The 17,879-nt window shown below is 37.5% G+C and overlaps 1 protein-coding gene across 1 annotated transcript in view; it reads left to right on the forward strand.

The window, feature by feature from the left end:
* SLC5A8 (solute carrier family 5 member 8) overlaps window positions 1-17,879 on the forward strand; it is a 70,092-nt gene that overhangs the window by 25,545 nt on the left and 26,668 nt on the right. Inside the window, exons 9-10 of the mRNA XM_027594722.2 lie at window positions 909-1,021; window positions 6,395-6,462. Of these exons, the coding sequence (XP_027450523.1) occupies window positions 909-1,021; window positions 6,395-6,462 (181 nt within the window). The remainder of the gene's footprint in view (window positions 1-908; window positions 1,022-6,394; window positions 6,463-17,879) is intronic.

Raw genomic sequence — 17,879 nt, forward strand, 5'->3', positions numbered from 1 at the left:
TTTTATCCATGTGGACTATCAGTCTATTATCCTGTCTCCACTTTTAACTTGGTCTCTACTGTAATACATCATCACATACTCTGTAGGGTCACCATAATAATGATCAGTTGATGGTAGTTCTCACTGATTATCAAAAATGGGTGCCTATAGTCTTGGTTTAAAATGTATGTATAGCTAAAGCATGGTCAAATGGAAAATTATAATTAAAATCTCCTATTATGTGCTGAATAATATACACTGTCCAAAGAATCTTGTTCTGTGTTTCAACTTATTCATTGCACTTTCTTCCAGTGTTTGTGCCAGGGAATTTTTTTTTTTAAGATTTTATTTATTTATCTGAGAGAGAGAGAGAGCATGAGAGGGAAGAGGGTCAGAGGGAGAAGCAGACTCCCTGCCGAGCAGGGAGCCCGATGCAGGACTCGATCCTGGGACTCCAGGATCGTGACCTGAGCTGAAGGCAGTCGCTTAACCAACTGAGCCACCCAGGCGCCCAGGGAATTCTTATTATTAACATGTACAGGGTATGTTAGTAAGGATCCAGGAAATTAATATTATTGATATTAATGGCATATGTTTGTGAGGATTTATGACAGTACTTTCAATGCACAAAGAAGTCATTATATAGTAGTACTATGTAGTCTGTGTAGATTCTTTCCATAGACACTGAGGATTTATTGCAAAGCAGAAGCAACATAAAATTGTTTTCTCACTATTAAGCCTATGGATGTTACCTGAATCATTCTTGGATGATAACAGCTTCCAGAAAGAGGATGTTGTGATCATTAAAATATAGTAGAAATCTGGTTATATTTCAGAAATGACAGTTTGTTTCCCCCTTTCTTATTCCTACTTAAAGTATTATTGAAGTTAAAATATTATAAATCAAAAGATTGATTTTTCTCTTACAGCACAGTGTCCTCCAGTATTAATGCTTTAGCAGCAGTAACTGTGGAAGATCTAATTAAACCTCACTTCAGATCGCTCTCAGAAAGGTCTCTCTCTTGGATTTCCCAAGGAATGAGTGAGTTTCCATTTTCACAATTCCTTTTTACCTCCAGGAGATGGTTTTTGGAAATACCAGAAATCTTTTCCATGGAAGATACAGAGTAAGAACCTTCAAGTGTAAATGTGCATATACATATGCATGTCTGTGACTAAATGCAGTTATGCCATATTTGCAATCAAGATTTGAAAGACACTTCAAGTAATTAATTTTCAGAGGTCCTTATTTTTTTTAAGTTTTAACTTAAATTCCAGTTAATTAACATACAGTGTAATATTAGTTTCAGTGATTCAACACTACCATACAATACCTGGTGCTCATCACAACATGTGTACTCCTTAATTGCCGTCACCTATTTCATGCATCCCTCTACCCACCTCTCTTCTGGTAAGCAAAAGCTTGTTCTCTATAGTTAAGAGTCTGTTTCTTGGTTTGCCTCTCTCTTTCCTTCCCCCGTGCTTGTTTGTTTTGTTTGTTAAATTCCACATACAAGTGAAATCATATAGTATCTGTCTTTCTCTGACTGACTTATTTCACTTAGCATTATATACTCTAGCTCCATCCATGTCATTACAAATGACAAGATTTCATTCTTTATGGCTGAGTAATATTACATTGTATATATGTACCACATCTTCTTTATCCATTCATCAGCTGATGAACACTTAGGCCGTTTCCATAATTTAGCTATTATAGACAATGCTGCTATAAACATTGAGGTGCATGTATCCCTTCAAATCAGCATTTTTGTATTCTTTGGATAAATACGTAGTAGTGCAATTGCTGGGTCACAAGGTAGTTCTATTTTTAACTTTTGAGGAATCTCCATACTGTTTTCCGCAGTGGCTGCACCAGTTTGCATTCCCACCACGAGTGCAGGAGGGTTCTCCTTTCTCCATATCCTTGCCAACATCTGTTATTTCTTGTCTTGTTGATTTTAGCCATTCTGACGGGTGTGAGGTGGTATCTAATTGTGGTTTTGATTTGTTTACCTGAGGACGAGTGATGTTGAACATATTTTCAGTGGTCCTTATTTAGCTGTCTTCCTTTTCTCACTTCTTCCTTTCCCAAATCTATGTTAAAATTCTTAGCCACAGAAAAAAATTCAACCCTTTTCCTTTTCAAGCTTTAGCCAACAGTTTTAAGAAATACCCTTAGTTTGGAGCCAAGAGCCACACTTCTTCTTTATTATGTAAGAGGGCACTGTCAGTTTAAAGTACAGAACACTGGGTGTTACACACAACTGATAAATTATTGAACACTACATCTGAAACTAATGATGTGCTATATGTTGGCTAATTGAATTTAAATTTTAAAAAATTAAATAAAAAAAGCCTAAGCCAAAAAATAGAATACATAGTCTGTATGTATGAATTGAAGATAAAGAAACAGAGTGTTGTGATTTTTTTTTAATTTTTTTATTGTTATGTTAATCACCATATATTACATCATTAGTTTTTGGTGCAGTGTTCCATGATTCATTGTTTGTTCATAACACCCAGTGCTCCATGCAGAACATGCCCTCCTCAATACCCATCATCAGGCTAACCCATCCCCCTACCCCCCTCCCCTCTAGAACCCTCAGTTTGTTTTTCAGAGTCCATCATCTCTCATGGTTCGTCTCCCCCTCTGACATACTCCCCTTTTCTTCCTCTCCTGTTATCTTCTTCTTTTTCTTTTTTCTTAAAATATGTTGCGTTATTTGTTTCAGAAGTACAGAACTGTGATTCAACAGTCTTGCACAATTCACAGCGCTCACCATAGCACATACCCTCCCTAATGTCTATCACCCAGCCACCCCATCCCTCCCACCCCCAACCACTCCAGTAACACTCAGTTTCTTTCCTGAGATTAAGAATTCCTCATATCAGTGAGGTCATGTGATACATGTCTTTCTCTGATTGACTTATTTCACTCAGCATAACACCCTCCAGTTCCATCCACGTCGTTGCAAATAGCAAGATCTCATTCCTTTTGATGGCTGCATAATATTCCATTGTGTATATATACCACCTCTTCTTGATCCATTCATCTGTCGATGGGCATCTTGGCTCTTTCCACAGTTTGGCTATGGTGGACATTGCTGCTATAAACATTGGGGTACACGTACCCCTTCGGATCCCTACATTTGTATCTTTGTGGTAAATACCCAGTAGTGCAATTGCTGGATCGAACAGTAGCTCTAATTTCAACTGTTTGAGGAACCTCCATACTGTTTTCCAGAGGGGTTGGACCAGCTTGCATTCCCACCAACAGTGTAGGAGAGTTCCCCTTTCTCCACATCCCCGCCAACATCTGTCGTTCCCTGACTTGTTAATTTTAGCCATTCTGACGGGTGTGAGGTGGTATCTCATTGAGGTTTTGATTTGGATTTCCCTGATGCCGAGCGATGTTGAGCACCTTTTCATGTGTCTGTTGGCCATTTGGATGTCTTCTTTGGAGAAATGTCTGTTCATGTCTTCTGCCCATTTCTTGATTGGATTATTTGTTCTTTGGGTGTTGAGTTTGATAAGTTCTTTATAGATTTTGGATACTAGCCCTTTATCTGATATGTCATTTGCAAATATTTTCTCCCATTCTGTCGGTTGTCTTTTGGTTTTGTGGACTGTTTCTTTTGCTGTGCAAAAGCTTTTTATCTTGATGAAATCCCAATAGTTCATTTTTGCCCTGGCTTCCCGTGCCTTTGGCGATGTTTCTAGGAAGAAGTTGCTGCGGCTAAGGTCGAAAAGGTTGCTACCTGTGTTCTCCTTTAGGATTTGGATGGACTCCTGTCTCACGTTTAGGTCTTTCAACCATTTGGAGTCTATTTTTGTGTGTGGTGTAAGGAAATGGTCCAGTTTCATTCTTCTGCATGTGGCTGTCCAATTTTCCCAACACCATTTGTTGAAGAGACTGTCTTTTTGCCATTGGACATTCTTTCCTGCTTTGTCAAAGATGAGTTGACCATAGAGTTGAGGGTCCATTTCTGGGCTCTCGATTCTGTTCCATTGATCTATGTGTCTGTTTTTGTGCCAGTACCATACTGTTTTGATGATGACAGCTTTGTAATAGAGCTGGAAGTCCGGAATAGAGTGTTGTGATTTTTGACCCATCTTTATTGTCTATTCTATCTGTACATGTAGACTGCCCTGGAGATAGTCAATTAAATTGTACAAGGAATGTTCAACTTCTATTGATAGATTGTAGGACCTTATTAGGGGTTAAATATCAGGTGAATGGAAAGGTTTAAAGACCCCAGTTCCCAGACACCCCAAATGTAACAATTTGACCCAAAGAAATCTGGCTAGTGTACTTCATTCTTTGTGCTTGACATTTTGGTTATATGTGTTCGGGAATGAATGACTAACAAACTTGTTTTTGAAAAAAAAATGTTTAACTTCAACCCAGTAACACTAGACTGTCAAAGAAACAGTAAATAATATTCTATTTTGAACCACAATTCTATATGTAATTGTCTTAATGATAGCCTGGAATAAATACTTAATTTATATTCTTCAGTGTCCCTTGAATTTAAATAACATTGCATCATCTTATTATGTGCCCAATTTTAATCCTGGAGCATAATTTCAGAATAATACAATTCTTCCTAAAGAGTATTTAGAGTGATTCATTATAGGATTATTGAAGCTATATGCTTTTAAATAGAAGCTTTTGAAGCCAGACAGACCCAGTCAGGCTTTACCAGTTTATTAATCTCAAACAAACCCAATAACCCAATACAGATTGAATTTTTTGTATGAAAAATGTTACAACAAATATTCATCTTGCAGGTACTATGAGGTTTAGAGATAATACATATAAAATAAGAAGCACTAGCTGGTGGTCAAGGAAGGATGTTGATGATCATTAATAACAAATTAACTCTGCTAGTATAGATGAGGTTTTCATTTACTTTGAAGGGTTATATAAAGTCATTATTTTGAGGTCTGTACAGTAAGGACATCATTGAGAAGAACATGGTAAATAATTTGTGTTTCCATCAACTTTGAATACCAAAAACCCACAGTGGTGAACATTTATGAGCTATCAGATATAGAAGACTCAAGCTAAATATGTTGGAAATACTATTTACATTAGGATTTGGAGGCATAAAAAAAAATCATTATGACATGAGCTCTATGTACAAATTTAATGTAAGGTTTCCATTCAGGTGCAATAAGGTTATTTACCCAATATACTTAACAAAGGGGTGAGTGCTAGTGTAAATTAGATAGATATAAGGAATGTACTAATTTTATGAGCAAATTTATCATTCCTTTTTTGTGTTTTGATTTTTATGTGTGGTAAATTATATTGACTGATTTCAGGTGATTTGTGCTAAATGAAAATCTTCAAAAATAAAAATCTGGGGGCATGTGTGTAAATTTTCCTATAATTTAAAAAGTAAAACATGTATTTGGGGAAATGAAGGGGGTTGAAATCGGAGGGGAAGATGAACCATGAGAGACTATGGACTCTGAGAAACAAACTGAGGGTTCTAGAGGGAGGGGGGTGGGGAGATGGGTTAGCCTGGTGATGGGTATTAAAGAGGGCACGTACTGAAGGAGCACTGGGTGTTATATGCAAACAATGACTTATGGGACATTACCTCAAAAACTAATGATGTAATTATGGTGATTAACATAACATAATAAAAAAAATATGACTAACCAAACAAGTCATAAGAATTATTTAAAAAATGTATTTGGAGAAAATCTGGAAAGTACTGAAAGCCAAAAGAAAAAAAATTCTATAATTTGTAATCTGACCAGCAGTGGTGGCTTGAGAATTTCTATAAAGTTTGGAAAAACAATTTGTAGAATGGGTAATATCATACTTGATACTATCTTTCTTTGCTAGTTTAACAGGAAAGGCTTGGGGATGTTGATGAAGATTACAAAAGGGCTAAAGGTCCTAAACCACCCCTTGGTGTGGATTGTCACTTCCCAGGAGAAATGAATACTTCAAATCAGATGACTCGAATTTCTGATGTTTATTACTCCCCTCCCCCATTACGTATACAGAGCAGAGCTGGACTGTGCCCCGTTTCTGGCAAACTGAAAGAGACCTAAGCCTTCCTTTATAAACAAATGTGTATGGAGGATTAGATTAATGACACAATAGTTCTAAGCTTTAAAGTCCCTATGGTTAATGCTAGGGATTTTTTTATTTATATAACCTAATGTTGTCACTAATCCCAGGACACAATATCAGAGTTTTCTTTCCCCTTTGCACACTGCTGATCCTGTAGGAAACCACCCCTTCCCTTTTTTTGGCTGGCTCTGATGTATGTGGCCATTTTTCACCACAATCATATTAATTACTTTGAATCAAAGGTGGGTAGCTTATTCTATTGAGAATTCTAATCCTCTGGATCTGAATTTTACACTGGCTTTTATATCATCCATCTAGGTGTGCTGTTTGGAGCTCTGTGCATTGGAATGGCTGCATTGGCATCACTAATGGGAGCTTTGCTGCAGGTAAGAGCTGATTCTGCAGGGTTTGAGTCATAAACACTGAATTCTTCCTTTTTTTAAATGTTCTTCCTTCCAGACTTCTCTATCCATCTATACATAGCCATATCAAGGAACAGAGTTGACTAAATTCTTTAAATATTTTTTAAATTCAACTTTCTATTTTGGTATAATTATAGATTTATATGCAATTTTGAGAAATAATACAGAAAGATCCTATATACCCTTTACCTAATTTTCCTCAATGGTGTGACACTTAGATTGATGTTATCCGCCCCCCCCGCCATAGATGTACAATCGTAAAGGCTGTCTTTCTTCCACTGAGTTGCACCTATATCAAAAATCAGTTAGGCTGCCTGGGTGGCTCAGTCAGTTTGGCGTGTGACTCTTGATTTCAGCTCAGATCATGATCTGGGGGTCATGGGATTGAGCCCCTTGCCAGGCTCTGCCCTGAGCAGAGACTCTGCTTGCCCCTCTCTCTTTGCTCCATCCCCCACTTGCACGTGTGCTCTCTCTCTCTCTCTCAAACAAATAAAATCTTTAAAAAAATCCATTAGGCATATTTGTGTGGGCTTATTTCTGGTTTCTCGTTTCTGTTCTATTAATCTATGTGTCTGTCCCTCTGTCAGTAATATATAGTCATGATTTTTGTAGCTTTATAATAAGTCTAGAATCAGGTAAACTAATTCTGCCTATTTTTTATTTTTTAATTATTATATTATGTTGATCACCATACATTACATCATTAGTTTTTGATGTAGTGTTCCATGATTCATTGTTTGCATATAACAACCAGTGCTTCATGCAGTATGTGCCATCTTTAATACCCATCACCAGGCTAACCCATTCCCCACCCCCCTCCCCTCTAGAACCCTCAGTTTGTTTCTGAGAGTCCATAGTCTCTCATGGTTCATCTCTTCCTCCGATTTCCTCCCCTTCATTCTTCCATTCCTGCTATCTTCTTCTTCTTTTTTTTTAATAACATATAATGTATTATTTGTTTCAGAGGTACAGGTCTGTGATTCAAGAGTCTTACACAATTCACAGCGCTCACATACCCTCCCCAATGTCTATCATCCAGCCACCCCATCCCTCCCACACCCCACCACTCCAACAACCCTCACTTTGTTTCCTGATTCAGAATTCCTCATATCAGTAAAGTCATATGATACATACCTTTCTCTGATTGATTTATTTCGCTCAGCATAATACCCTCCAGTTCCATCCACGTTATTGCAAATGGCAAGATTTCATATTTTTGATGGCTGCATAATATTCCATTGTGTATATATACCACCTCTTCTTGATCCATTCATCTGTCGATGGACATCTTGGCTCTTGCCATAGTTTGACTATTGTGGACATTGCTGCTATAAACATTGGGGTGCACATACCCCTTCGGATCCCTACATTTGTATCTTTGGGGTAAATACCCAGTAGTGCAATTGCTGGATCGTATGGTAGCTCTATTTTCAACTGTTTGAGGAACCTCCATACTGTTTTCCAGAGTGCCTCTATCACTTGCATTCCCACCAACAGTGTAGGAGGGTTCCCCTTTCTCCACATCCCTGCCAACATCTGTCATTTCCTGACTTGTTAATTTTAGCCATTCTGACTGGTGTGAGGTGGTATCTCATTGAGGTTTTGATTTGGATTTCCCTGATGCCGAGCAATGTTGAGCACTTTCTCATGTGTCTGTTGGCCATTTCGATGTCTTCTTTGGAAAAATGTCTGTTCATGTCTTCTGCCCATTTCTTGATTGGATCATTTGTTCTTTGGGTGTTGAGTTTAAGAAGTTCTTTATAGATTTTGGATACTACTCCTTTATCTGATATGTGATTTGCAAATATCTTCTCCCATTCTATTGGTTGTCTTTTGGTTTTGTAGGCTGTTTCTTTTGCCGTGCAAAAGCTTTTTATTTTGATGAAGTCCCAATAGTGCATTTTTGCCCTTGCTTCCCTTGCCTTCGGTGATGTTTCTAGGAAGAAGTTGCTGTGGCTGAGGTCGAAGAGGTTGCTGCCTGTGTTCTCCTTTAGGATTTTGATGGCATTGAAATCTTCACAATGTTTGTCTTTCCAATCCATGAGCATGGAACGTTTTTCCATTTCTTTGTGTCTTCTTCAATTTCTTTCAGGAGTATTTTAGATTTCTGAGTACAGATTCCTTGCCTCTTTGGTTAGATTTATTCCTAGGTGTCTTATGGTTTTGGGTGCAATTGTAAATGGGATTGACTCCTTTCTCTTTCTTCTGTCTTGTTCTTGGTGTATAGGAATACCACTGATTTCTATGCATTGATTTTATATCCTGCCACTTTACTGAATTACTGTATGAGTTCTAGCAGTTTTGGGGTGGAGTATTTTGGGCTTTCCACATAAAGTACCATATCATCTGCAAAGAGTGAAAGTGTGACTTCTTCTTTGCTGATTTGGATGCCTTTTATTTCTTTTTGTTGTCTGACTGCTGTGGCTAAGACTTCTAATACTATGTTGGATAGCAGTGGTGATAGTGAACATCCCTGCTGTGTTCCTGACTTTAGGGGGAAAGCTCTCAGTTTTTCCCCATTGAGAATGATTTTCGCTGTAGGTTTTTCATAGATGGCTTTTATGATATTGAGGTATGTACCTTCTATCCCTATACTCTGAAGAGTTTTGATCAAGAAAGGATGCAGTACTTTGTCAAATGCTTTTTCTGCATCTATTGAGAGGATCATATGGTTCTAGTTCTTTCTTTTATCAATGTATTGTATCACATTGATTGATTTGCGGATGTTGAACCAACCTTGCAGCCAGGGATAAATCCCACTTGGTCGGGGTGAATAATGCTTTTAATGTACTGTTGGATCCTATTGGCTAGTAGTTTGGTGAGAATTTTTGCATCCATGTTCATCAAGGATATTGGTCCGTAATTCTCCTTTTTGATGGGGTCTTTGTCTGGTTTGGGGATCAAGGTAATGGTGGCCTCATAAAACGAGTTTGGAAGTTTTCCTTCCATTTCTATTTTTTGGAACAGTCTCAAAAGAATAGGTATTAATTCTTCTTTAAATGTTTGGTAGAATTCCCCTGGGAAGCCATCTGGCCCTGGGCTTTTGTTTGTTTGGGAGATTTTTGATGCCTGCCTCAATTTCCTTCGTGGTTATAGGTCTGTTCAGGTTTTCTATTTCTTCCTGGTTCAGTTTTGGTAGTTGATACATTTCTAGGAATGCATCCTTTCTTCCAGATTATCCAATTTGTTGGCATATAGCTGCTATTATAAGAACATATATGTTCTTATGCAATTATAAGAACATATATGTTCTTATAATTGTTTGTATTTCTTTGGTGTTGGTTGTGATCTCTCCTCTTTCATTCATGATTTTATTTATTTGGGTCATTTCTCTTTTCTTTTTGATAAGTCTGGCCAGGGGTTTATCAATCTTGTTAATTCTTTCAAAGAACCAGCTCCTAGTTTCGTTGATCTGTTCTACTGTTCTTTTGGTCTCTATTTCATTGATTTCTGCTCTGATCTTTATTATTTCTCTTCTCCTGCTGGGTTTAGGCTTTATTTGCTGTTTTTTCTCAAGCTCCATTAGGTGTAGGGTTAGGTTGTATATTTGAGACCTTTTTTGTTTCTTGGGAAAGGCTTGTATTGCTATATACTTTCCTGGTAGGACTGCCTTTGCTGAATCCCAAAAATTTTGAACAGTTTTGTTTTCATTTTCATTGGTTTCCATGATTTTTTTTAATTCTTCTTTAATTTCCTGGTTGACCCATTCATTCTTTAGTAAGATGCTCTTTAGCCTCCATGTATTTGAGTTCTTTCCGACTTTCCTCTTGTGATTGAGTTCTAGTTTCAAAGCATTGTGGTCTGAAAATATGCAGGGAATGATCCCAATCTTTTGTTGAGACCTGATTTGTGACCTAGGATGTGATTTATTCTGGAGAATGTTCCATGGGTAGTAGAGAAGAATGTGTATTCAGTTGCTTTGGGATGGAATGTTTCTGAATATATCTGTGAAGTCCATTTGGTCCAGTGTGTCATTTAAAGTCTTTATTTCCTTGTTGATCTTTTGCTTAGATGATCTGTCCATTTCAGTGAGGGGGATGTTAAAGTCCCCCACTATTATTGTATTGTTGTCAATGTGTTTCTTTGCTTTTGTCATTAATTGGCTTATATAATTGGCTGCTCCCATGTTAGGGGCATAGATATTTACAACTATTAGATCTTCTTGTTGCATAGACCCTTTAAGTATGATATAGTGTCCTTCCTCATCTGTTATTACAGTCTTTGGTTTAAAATCGAATTTGTCCGATATAAGGATTGCCCCTGAGCTTTTTTTTGGTGTCCATTAGCATGGTACATGGTTTTCCATCCCCTCACTTTAAATCTTGGGATGTCTTTGGGTCTAAAATGAGTGTCTTGCAGACAGCATATCCATGGGTCTTGTTTTTTTATCCAATCTGATACCGTTTGTCTTTGGTTGGGGCATTTAGCCCATTTACATTCAGGGTAACTATTGAAAGGTATGAATTTAGTGCCATTGTATTGCCTGTAAGGTGACTATCACTGTATATTGTCTGTGTTCCTTTCTGGTCTATGTTACTTTTAGGCTCTCTCATTTTTTCGAGGACCCCTTTCAATATTTCTTGTAGGGCTAGTTTCATGTTTGCAAATTCCTTTAGTTTTTGTTTGTCCTGGAAGCTTTTTATTTCTCCTATTTTCAATGACAGCCTAGCTGGATATAGTGTTCTTGGCTGCATATTTTTCTCATTTAGTGCTCTGAATATATCATGCCAGTCCTTTCTGGCCTTCCAGGTCTCTGTGGATAGGTCTGTTGCCAATCTGATGTTTCTACCATTGTAGGTTACAGATCTCTTGTTCCAAGCTGCTCTCAAGATTTTCTCTTTGTCTCTGAGTCTCGTAAGTTTTACTATTGGATGTCAGGGTGTTGACCTATTTTTATTGATTTTGAGGGAGGTTCTCTGCACCTCCTGGATTTTGATGCCTGTTTCCTTCCCCAAATTAGGGAAGTTCTCTGCTATAATGTGCTTCAATATACTTTCTGCCCCCCTCTCTCTTTCTTCTTCTTCAGGGATATCAATTATTCTAATATTGTTTCATCTTATGGTATTACTTATCTCTTGAATTCTGCCCTCGTGATCCAGTAGTTGTTTATATTTTTCTCAGCTTCTTTATTTTCCATCATTTCATCTTCTATTTCACTAATTCTCTCTTCTGCCTCATTTATCCTAGCAGTGAAAGCCACCATTTTTTATTGCACCTCATTAATAGCCTTTTTGATTTCGACTTGGTTAGATTTTAGTTCTTTTATTTCCAGAAAGGGTTTCTCTAATAACTTCCATGCTTTTTTCAAGCCCAGCTAGTATCTTCAAAATCATCATTCTGAACTCTAGTTCTGACATCTTACAAATGTCCGTATTGATTGGGTCCCTGTCAGTCGGTACTGCCTCTTGTTCTTTTTTTTGAGGTGATTTTTTTCCATCTTGTCATTTTGTCCAGAGGAGAATAGATGAATGAGAGAACAAAATGCTAACAGGGTAACAATAACCCCAGAAAAATATACACTAAACAAATTAGGAGAGACCTGAAGCTGGGGGGAAAGAAAGGGAAAGAAAGAAAAAAGAAAAAGAAAAAGATAAAAACAAACAAAACAAAACAAACAAACAGAATATGATCAAATATTATCAGGCTGGTGAATAGATCATTGCCACATACTAGATTTTGGGAGTATTTTGGTCTGTTAGAAGAAAGTGCCTTTCAAAATTTTAAAGAAAGAAAAACTTATATCCGTACAAAAATTAGGGTTAATACAATGAAGGGATGGAATATAACTGTAAAGATGAAAATTATAAAAGATTTTATAAAAGGAATTGATAAGAAATTGGTTGAAAAAAGAAAGAAGAAGATTTAAAAAAAAAAAAGGAGAGAATGTGATCAGGCAGGAGAGTAGAACAAAGCCATACACTAGAGATTTAGGGTATATTTTGGTCTGTTAGAAGAAACTGTATCCCAAAATTTTAAAGAGAGAACTATATATATATATACCAAAAATAAGGTTAACTACTCTGAAGGGATAGAATGTGAGTCTAAAAATGAAAAATAAAAAGATTTTTTTTTAATGGGATTGATAAGATGTTGGTTGAAAAAGGGAAAAAGAAAATTTCAAAAAAAAAAGAAAGTTAAAAAAAATTAACTTTGAACGACTAAAGAATCGTGGGGAAAAAACCATGGATTCTATGTGCTGTATTCCCCTAGTGCTGGAGTTCTGCCATTCTCATTGATTGGTAAACTTGGTCTTGGCTGGCTGTTCTTGCTGATCTTCTGGGGAGGGGCCTGTTGCCATGGTTCCCAAATGTCTTTGCGGGAGGCGGAATTGCCCCGCCCTTGCCGAGTCCGGGCTAAGTAATCTGCTCTGGTTTCCTCTCAGGAGATTTTGTTCCCTGCAAGCTTTCCGTACAGCTTTGGAGGATGAGAGTGAAATGGCAGCCTCCCAATCTCCGCCTTGGAGGAGCCAAGAACTTGGGCCCCACTCCTCATTGAGCCCCCAGAGAAAAGCAGTCAGTCAGTCCTGTCTCCCCAGTCTCCTGCCGCACTCCGTGCTCACCCAGCCTGTGACTGAGCATTTCTATCTCTGGCACCCAACTCGGTGTGGAGTCTCCAAACCCAGCAGATCCCTGTGGTGCACTCCCGCGCTGCTCCTCCCGGGGGAGGAAGGGAAGTCTCCCCAGATCTGCCGCTTGTTGGGTCCCTGCTGGAAGAGCAGTGGCCCAACTGTGCTGGGGATCACGGTTTATGGCAACCCTGAGCTGAGAGCCCAATCCTCGGCTCCATCTCTGCAGCTGGCTTCCCTGCTCTGATATCTGGGAGCTCTGCTGCACTCAGGCACCCCCGGTCTTTGTGTGACCCCGAGGGTCCTGAGACTACACTGTCCCAGCGTGGGTTCCACCCCCCGCTTAGCCACTGGAGTGACATCCCTCAGTGGAGCTAACTTCTAAAAGTTCTGATTTTGTGTTCTGCTGCTCAATCACTTGCCAGAAGTGTCCGACGATGGAGGCCCCCTCCCCCACTGTCTATCCGCCCAAATGTCGCCTTGGATTCACTTCTCCTCACGTCCTACCTTCCAGAAAGTGGCCACTTTTCTGTTCAGAGAGTTGCTGCTATTCTTTTCTTTGATCTCCTGTTGAGTTTGTAGGTGTTCAGAATGATTTGATCACTTTCTAGTTGAACTCCTGGGACCAGACGAAATTTGGGTCTCCTACTCCTCTGCCATCTTGCTCCTCCCCTCTCAGGTAAACTAATTCCTTCCACTTTATTCTTATTTTTCAAAATTGTTTTAGCTATTTTAGCTCCTTTGCCTTTCCATATTGTTTAGAATAATCTTCTGTATATCTAAAAAAAATGATGCTTAATTGTGATAGAATTGCACTAAACCTATATATCAATTTGGGGAGAATTGACATCTTTACTATGTTGACTCTTTGAATCTATGAATATAGTATATCTCTTCATTTATTTAGATCTCTGATTTTTCTCATAACCATTGTGTAATTTTCAGTATACAACTTCTGTGTATATTTAATGAGATTTATACCTTATAATTAAAAATTTGTTTTAAGTTTTTTTAAAGACATTTGAGAAAGAGAGTGATCATGAGTGGGGGGGAGGGGCAGAGGCAGAGAATCTCAAGCAGATCCCCACTGAGTGTGGAGCCCAAAGTGGGACTCAGTCCCATGACTCATCAGATCATGACCTGAGCCAAAATCATGAGTTGGCTGCTTAACCAACTCTGAGCCACCCAGGTGCCCCATAATTTTTTTAAAGTATTAATTTTAATTCCAGTTAGTTAACATATAGTCGTGTATTAGTTTCAAGTATACAATATAGTGATAGTGATTCAACAATGCCATAGATTACCTGGTATTGTACTCATCATGACAAGTGCACTCCTTAATCCCTATCACCTATTTAATCCATCCCCCCATCCATACCTCCCCACTAGTAACCATCAGTTTGTTCTCTAAGGTTAAGAGTCTGTTTCTTGGTTTGTCTCTCTTTCTCTCTTTTTTTCTTTGCTCCTTTGTTTGGTTTCTTAAATTCCACGTGAGTGAAATCATATGATATTTGTCTTTCTCTGACTGACTTATTTCTCATAGCATTGTATTCTCTAGTTCTAGCCACGTCATTAATAATGGCAAAATTTCATTCTTTTTTCTTTTTTTTGACTGGCTAATATATATATATATATATGTAATCTCCAATCAGTGGACACTTGGGCTGTTTTCATATCTTGGCTATTGTAAATAGTGCTGCTATAAACATAAGGATGAATATATCCCTGTGAATTAGTGTTTTTGTGTTCTTTGGGTAAATACCCAGTAGTGCAATTACTGGATCATAGGACAGTTTTATTTTTAACTTTTTGAAGAATCTCCATACAGTTTCCAAGTATGTATTACCATCAAGGGTGGCGCCAGTTTGCTTTCCTACCAACAGTGCACAATGGTCCTTTTTCTTCACATCCTCACCAACGCCTATTGTTTCTTGTGTTGTTGATTTTAGCCATTCTGATTGTTATAGGTGATATCTTATTGTAGTTCTGGTTTGCATTTCCCTGATGAAAAATGATGAACATCTTTTCATGTGTCTGTTGGCTGATGTCTTCTTTGGAGTAGTGTCTGTTCATGTCTTCTGCCAATTTTTTATTAGTTTTTTTTCCCGGTGTTGACTTTTATAAGTTCTTTAAATATTTTAGATACTAACCCTTTATCAGATCTGTCATTTGCAAAAGTCTTCTCCCATTGAGTAGGTTGCCTTTCAGTTTTGTGGATTGTTTTCTTCACTGTGCAGAAGCTTTTTATTTTGATGTAGTCCCAATAGTTTATTTTTGCTTTTGTTTCCCTTGCCTCAGGGGACCTATCTAGAAAAAGTTGCTACAGCCATGTCAGAGAACTTACTGCCTGTGCTTTCTTCTAAGATTTTTATGGTTTAAGGTCTCACATTTAGGACTTTAATCCATTTTGAGTTTATTTTTGTGTATGGTGTAAGAAAGTGGTCCAGTTTCATTCTTCTGCAAGTTGCTGTCCTGTTTTCCCAACACCATTTGTTGAAGAGACTGTCTTTTTCCTAGTAGATAGTCTTTCCTGCTTTGTCAAAAATTGACTGACTATATAATTGTGGGTTTACTTCTGCATTTTCTATTGTGTTTCATTGATCTATACATCTATTTTTGTGTCAGTACCATACTGTTTTGATTACTACAGCTTTGTAATACAACTTGAACTCTGGAATTGTGATGCCCCCAGCTTTGCTTTTCTTTTTCAAGCTTACTTTGGCTATTTGGGGTCTTTTGTAGTTCCATATAAATTTTAGGATTGTTTGTTCTAGTTCTGTGAAAAATGTTGTTGGTATTTTGATAGGGATTGCATTAAATGTGTAGATTGTGTAGTATAGACATTTTAACAATATTTGTTCTTCTAATCCATGAGCATGGAATATCTTTCCATTTATTTGTGTCATCTTCAATTTCTTTCATCAGGGTTTTATAGTTTTCAGAGCACAGGTCTTTCACCTCCTTGGTTAAGTTTATTCCTAGTTATTTCATTATTTTTGGTGTAACTGTAAATGAGATTGTTTTCTTAATTTCTCTTTCTGCTGCTTCATTCCTGGTGTATAGAAATGCAATACATTCTGTAGATTGGTTTTGTATCCTGTGACTTTACTGAATTTGTTTATCAGTTCTAGCATTTTTTTTTTTTTTTGGTGGAGTCTTTCAGGTTTATATATATAGTATCATGGCATTTGCAAATAATGAAAGTTTTACTTCTTCCTTACTGATTTGGGTGCCTTTTATTTCTTTTTGTTGTCTGGCTGCTGTGGCTAGGATTTCCATAACTATATTGAATAAAAGTGGTGAAAGTGGGGGCACCTGGGTGGCTCGGTCATTTGAACATTTGACTCCTGACTTTAGTTCAGGTCATGATCTCAGGGTCCTGGGATCAAGCCCCATGTCGGGCTCCATGCTCAGCACAGTGTCTGCTTGGGATTCTCTCTCTCACTCTCCCCCAACTTGTGCACTCTCTCTCTCTTTCTCTAAAATAAATAAATAAAAGCTTAAAAAAAAAGTGGTGAGACATCCTTGTCTTGTTCCTGACCTTAAGGGAAAAGCTGAGCTTTTCCCCATGAAGTATGATGTTAGCTGTGGGATTTTTGTATATGGCCTTTATTTTGTTGAGGTATGTTCCCTCTAAACCTACTTTGTTCAGAGTTTGTTTTTTTTTTTTTTTTATCATGAATGGATGTTGTACTTTGTGAAATGCTTTTTCTGCATCTATTGAAATGATCATTTAGTTCTTATTCTTTCTCTTATTGATGTGATGCATCACATTGGTTGATTTGCGAATATTGAACCACCCGTACAACCCAATAATAAATCCCACTTGATTGTGGTAAATGATTTTTTTAATGTATTGTTGGACTCAGTTTACTAGTATTTTTTTAAAAATATTTTTACATCTATGTTCATCAAATATATTGGCCTGTACTCTTTTTTTTTGTGGTGTCTTTATCTGGTTTTGGTATGAGGGTAATGCTGGCCTCATAGAGTGAATTTGGAAGTTTCCTTCCTTTTCTATTTTCTGGAATAGTTTGAGAAGAGTAGGTGTTAATTCTTCTTTAAATGTTTGGTAAAATTCACCTATGAAGCCATCTGGTCCTGGACTTCTGTTTGTTGGGAGTTATTTGATTACTGATTCAATTTCTTTGCTGGTAATTTGTCTGTTCAAATTTTCTATTTCTTCCCATTTCAGTTTTCATAGGTTATATGTTTCTAGGAATTTATTTCTTCTAGGATGTCCAATTTGTTGTTTTTCATAATATTCTCTTATAATTATTTGTATTTCTGTGGTGTTGGTTGTTATTTCTCCTCTCTCATTTGTAATTTTATTTATTTGAATTATTTCTCTTTTTTCTTGATAAGTCTAGCTGGAGGCTTATCAATTTTATTAATTTTTTCAAAACCAGCTCCTGGTTTTATTGATCTGTCTTATTTTTTTAGTTTCTATATCATTTGTTTCTGCTCTGATTCTTATTATTTCCTTCCTTATGCCAGTTTTAGGCTTTGTTATTCTTTTTTCTAGCTCCTTTAGGTGTAAGTTTAGGTTGTTTATTTAAGATTTTTCTTGTTTCTTGAGGTAGGCCTGCATTGCTATAAATTTCCCTCTTAGAACCACTTTTTCTGCATCCCCAAAATTTTGAACCATTGTGTTTTCATTTTCATTTGTTTCCATGTACTTTTTTAAAAAAGATTTTATTTATTTATCTGACAGAGAGAGAGACAGCGAGAGAGGGAACACAAGCAGGGGCAGAGGGAGAGGGAGAAGCAGGCTTCCTGCTGAGCAGGGAGCCCGATGTGGGGCTCGATCCCAGAA

Source organism: Zalophus californianus, chromosome 9 (assembly GCF_009762305.2).
Source record: "Zalophus californianus isolate mZalCal1 chromosome 9, mZalCal1.pri.v2, whole genome shotgun sequence".
NCBI classification, from domain to species: domain Eukaryota; kingdom Metazoa; phylum Chordata; class Mammalia; order Carnivora; family Otariidae; genus Zalophus; species Zalophus californianus.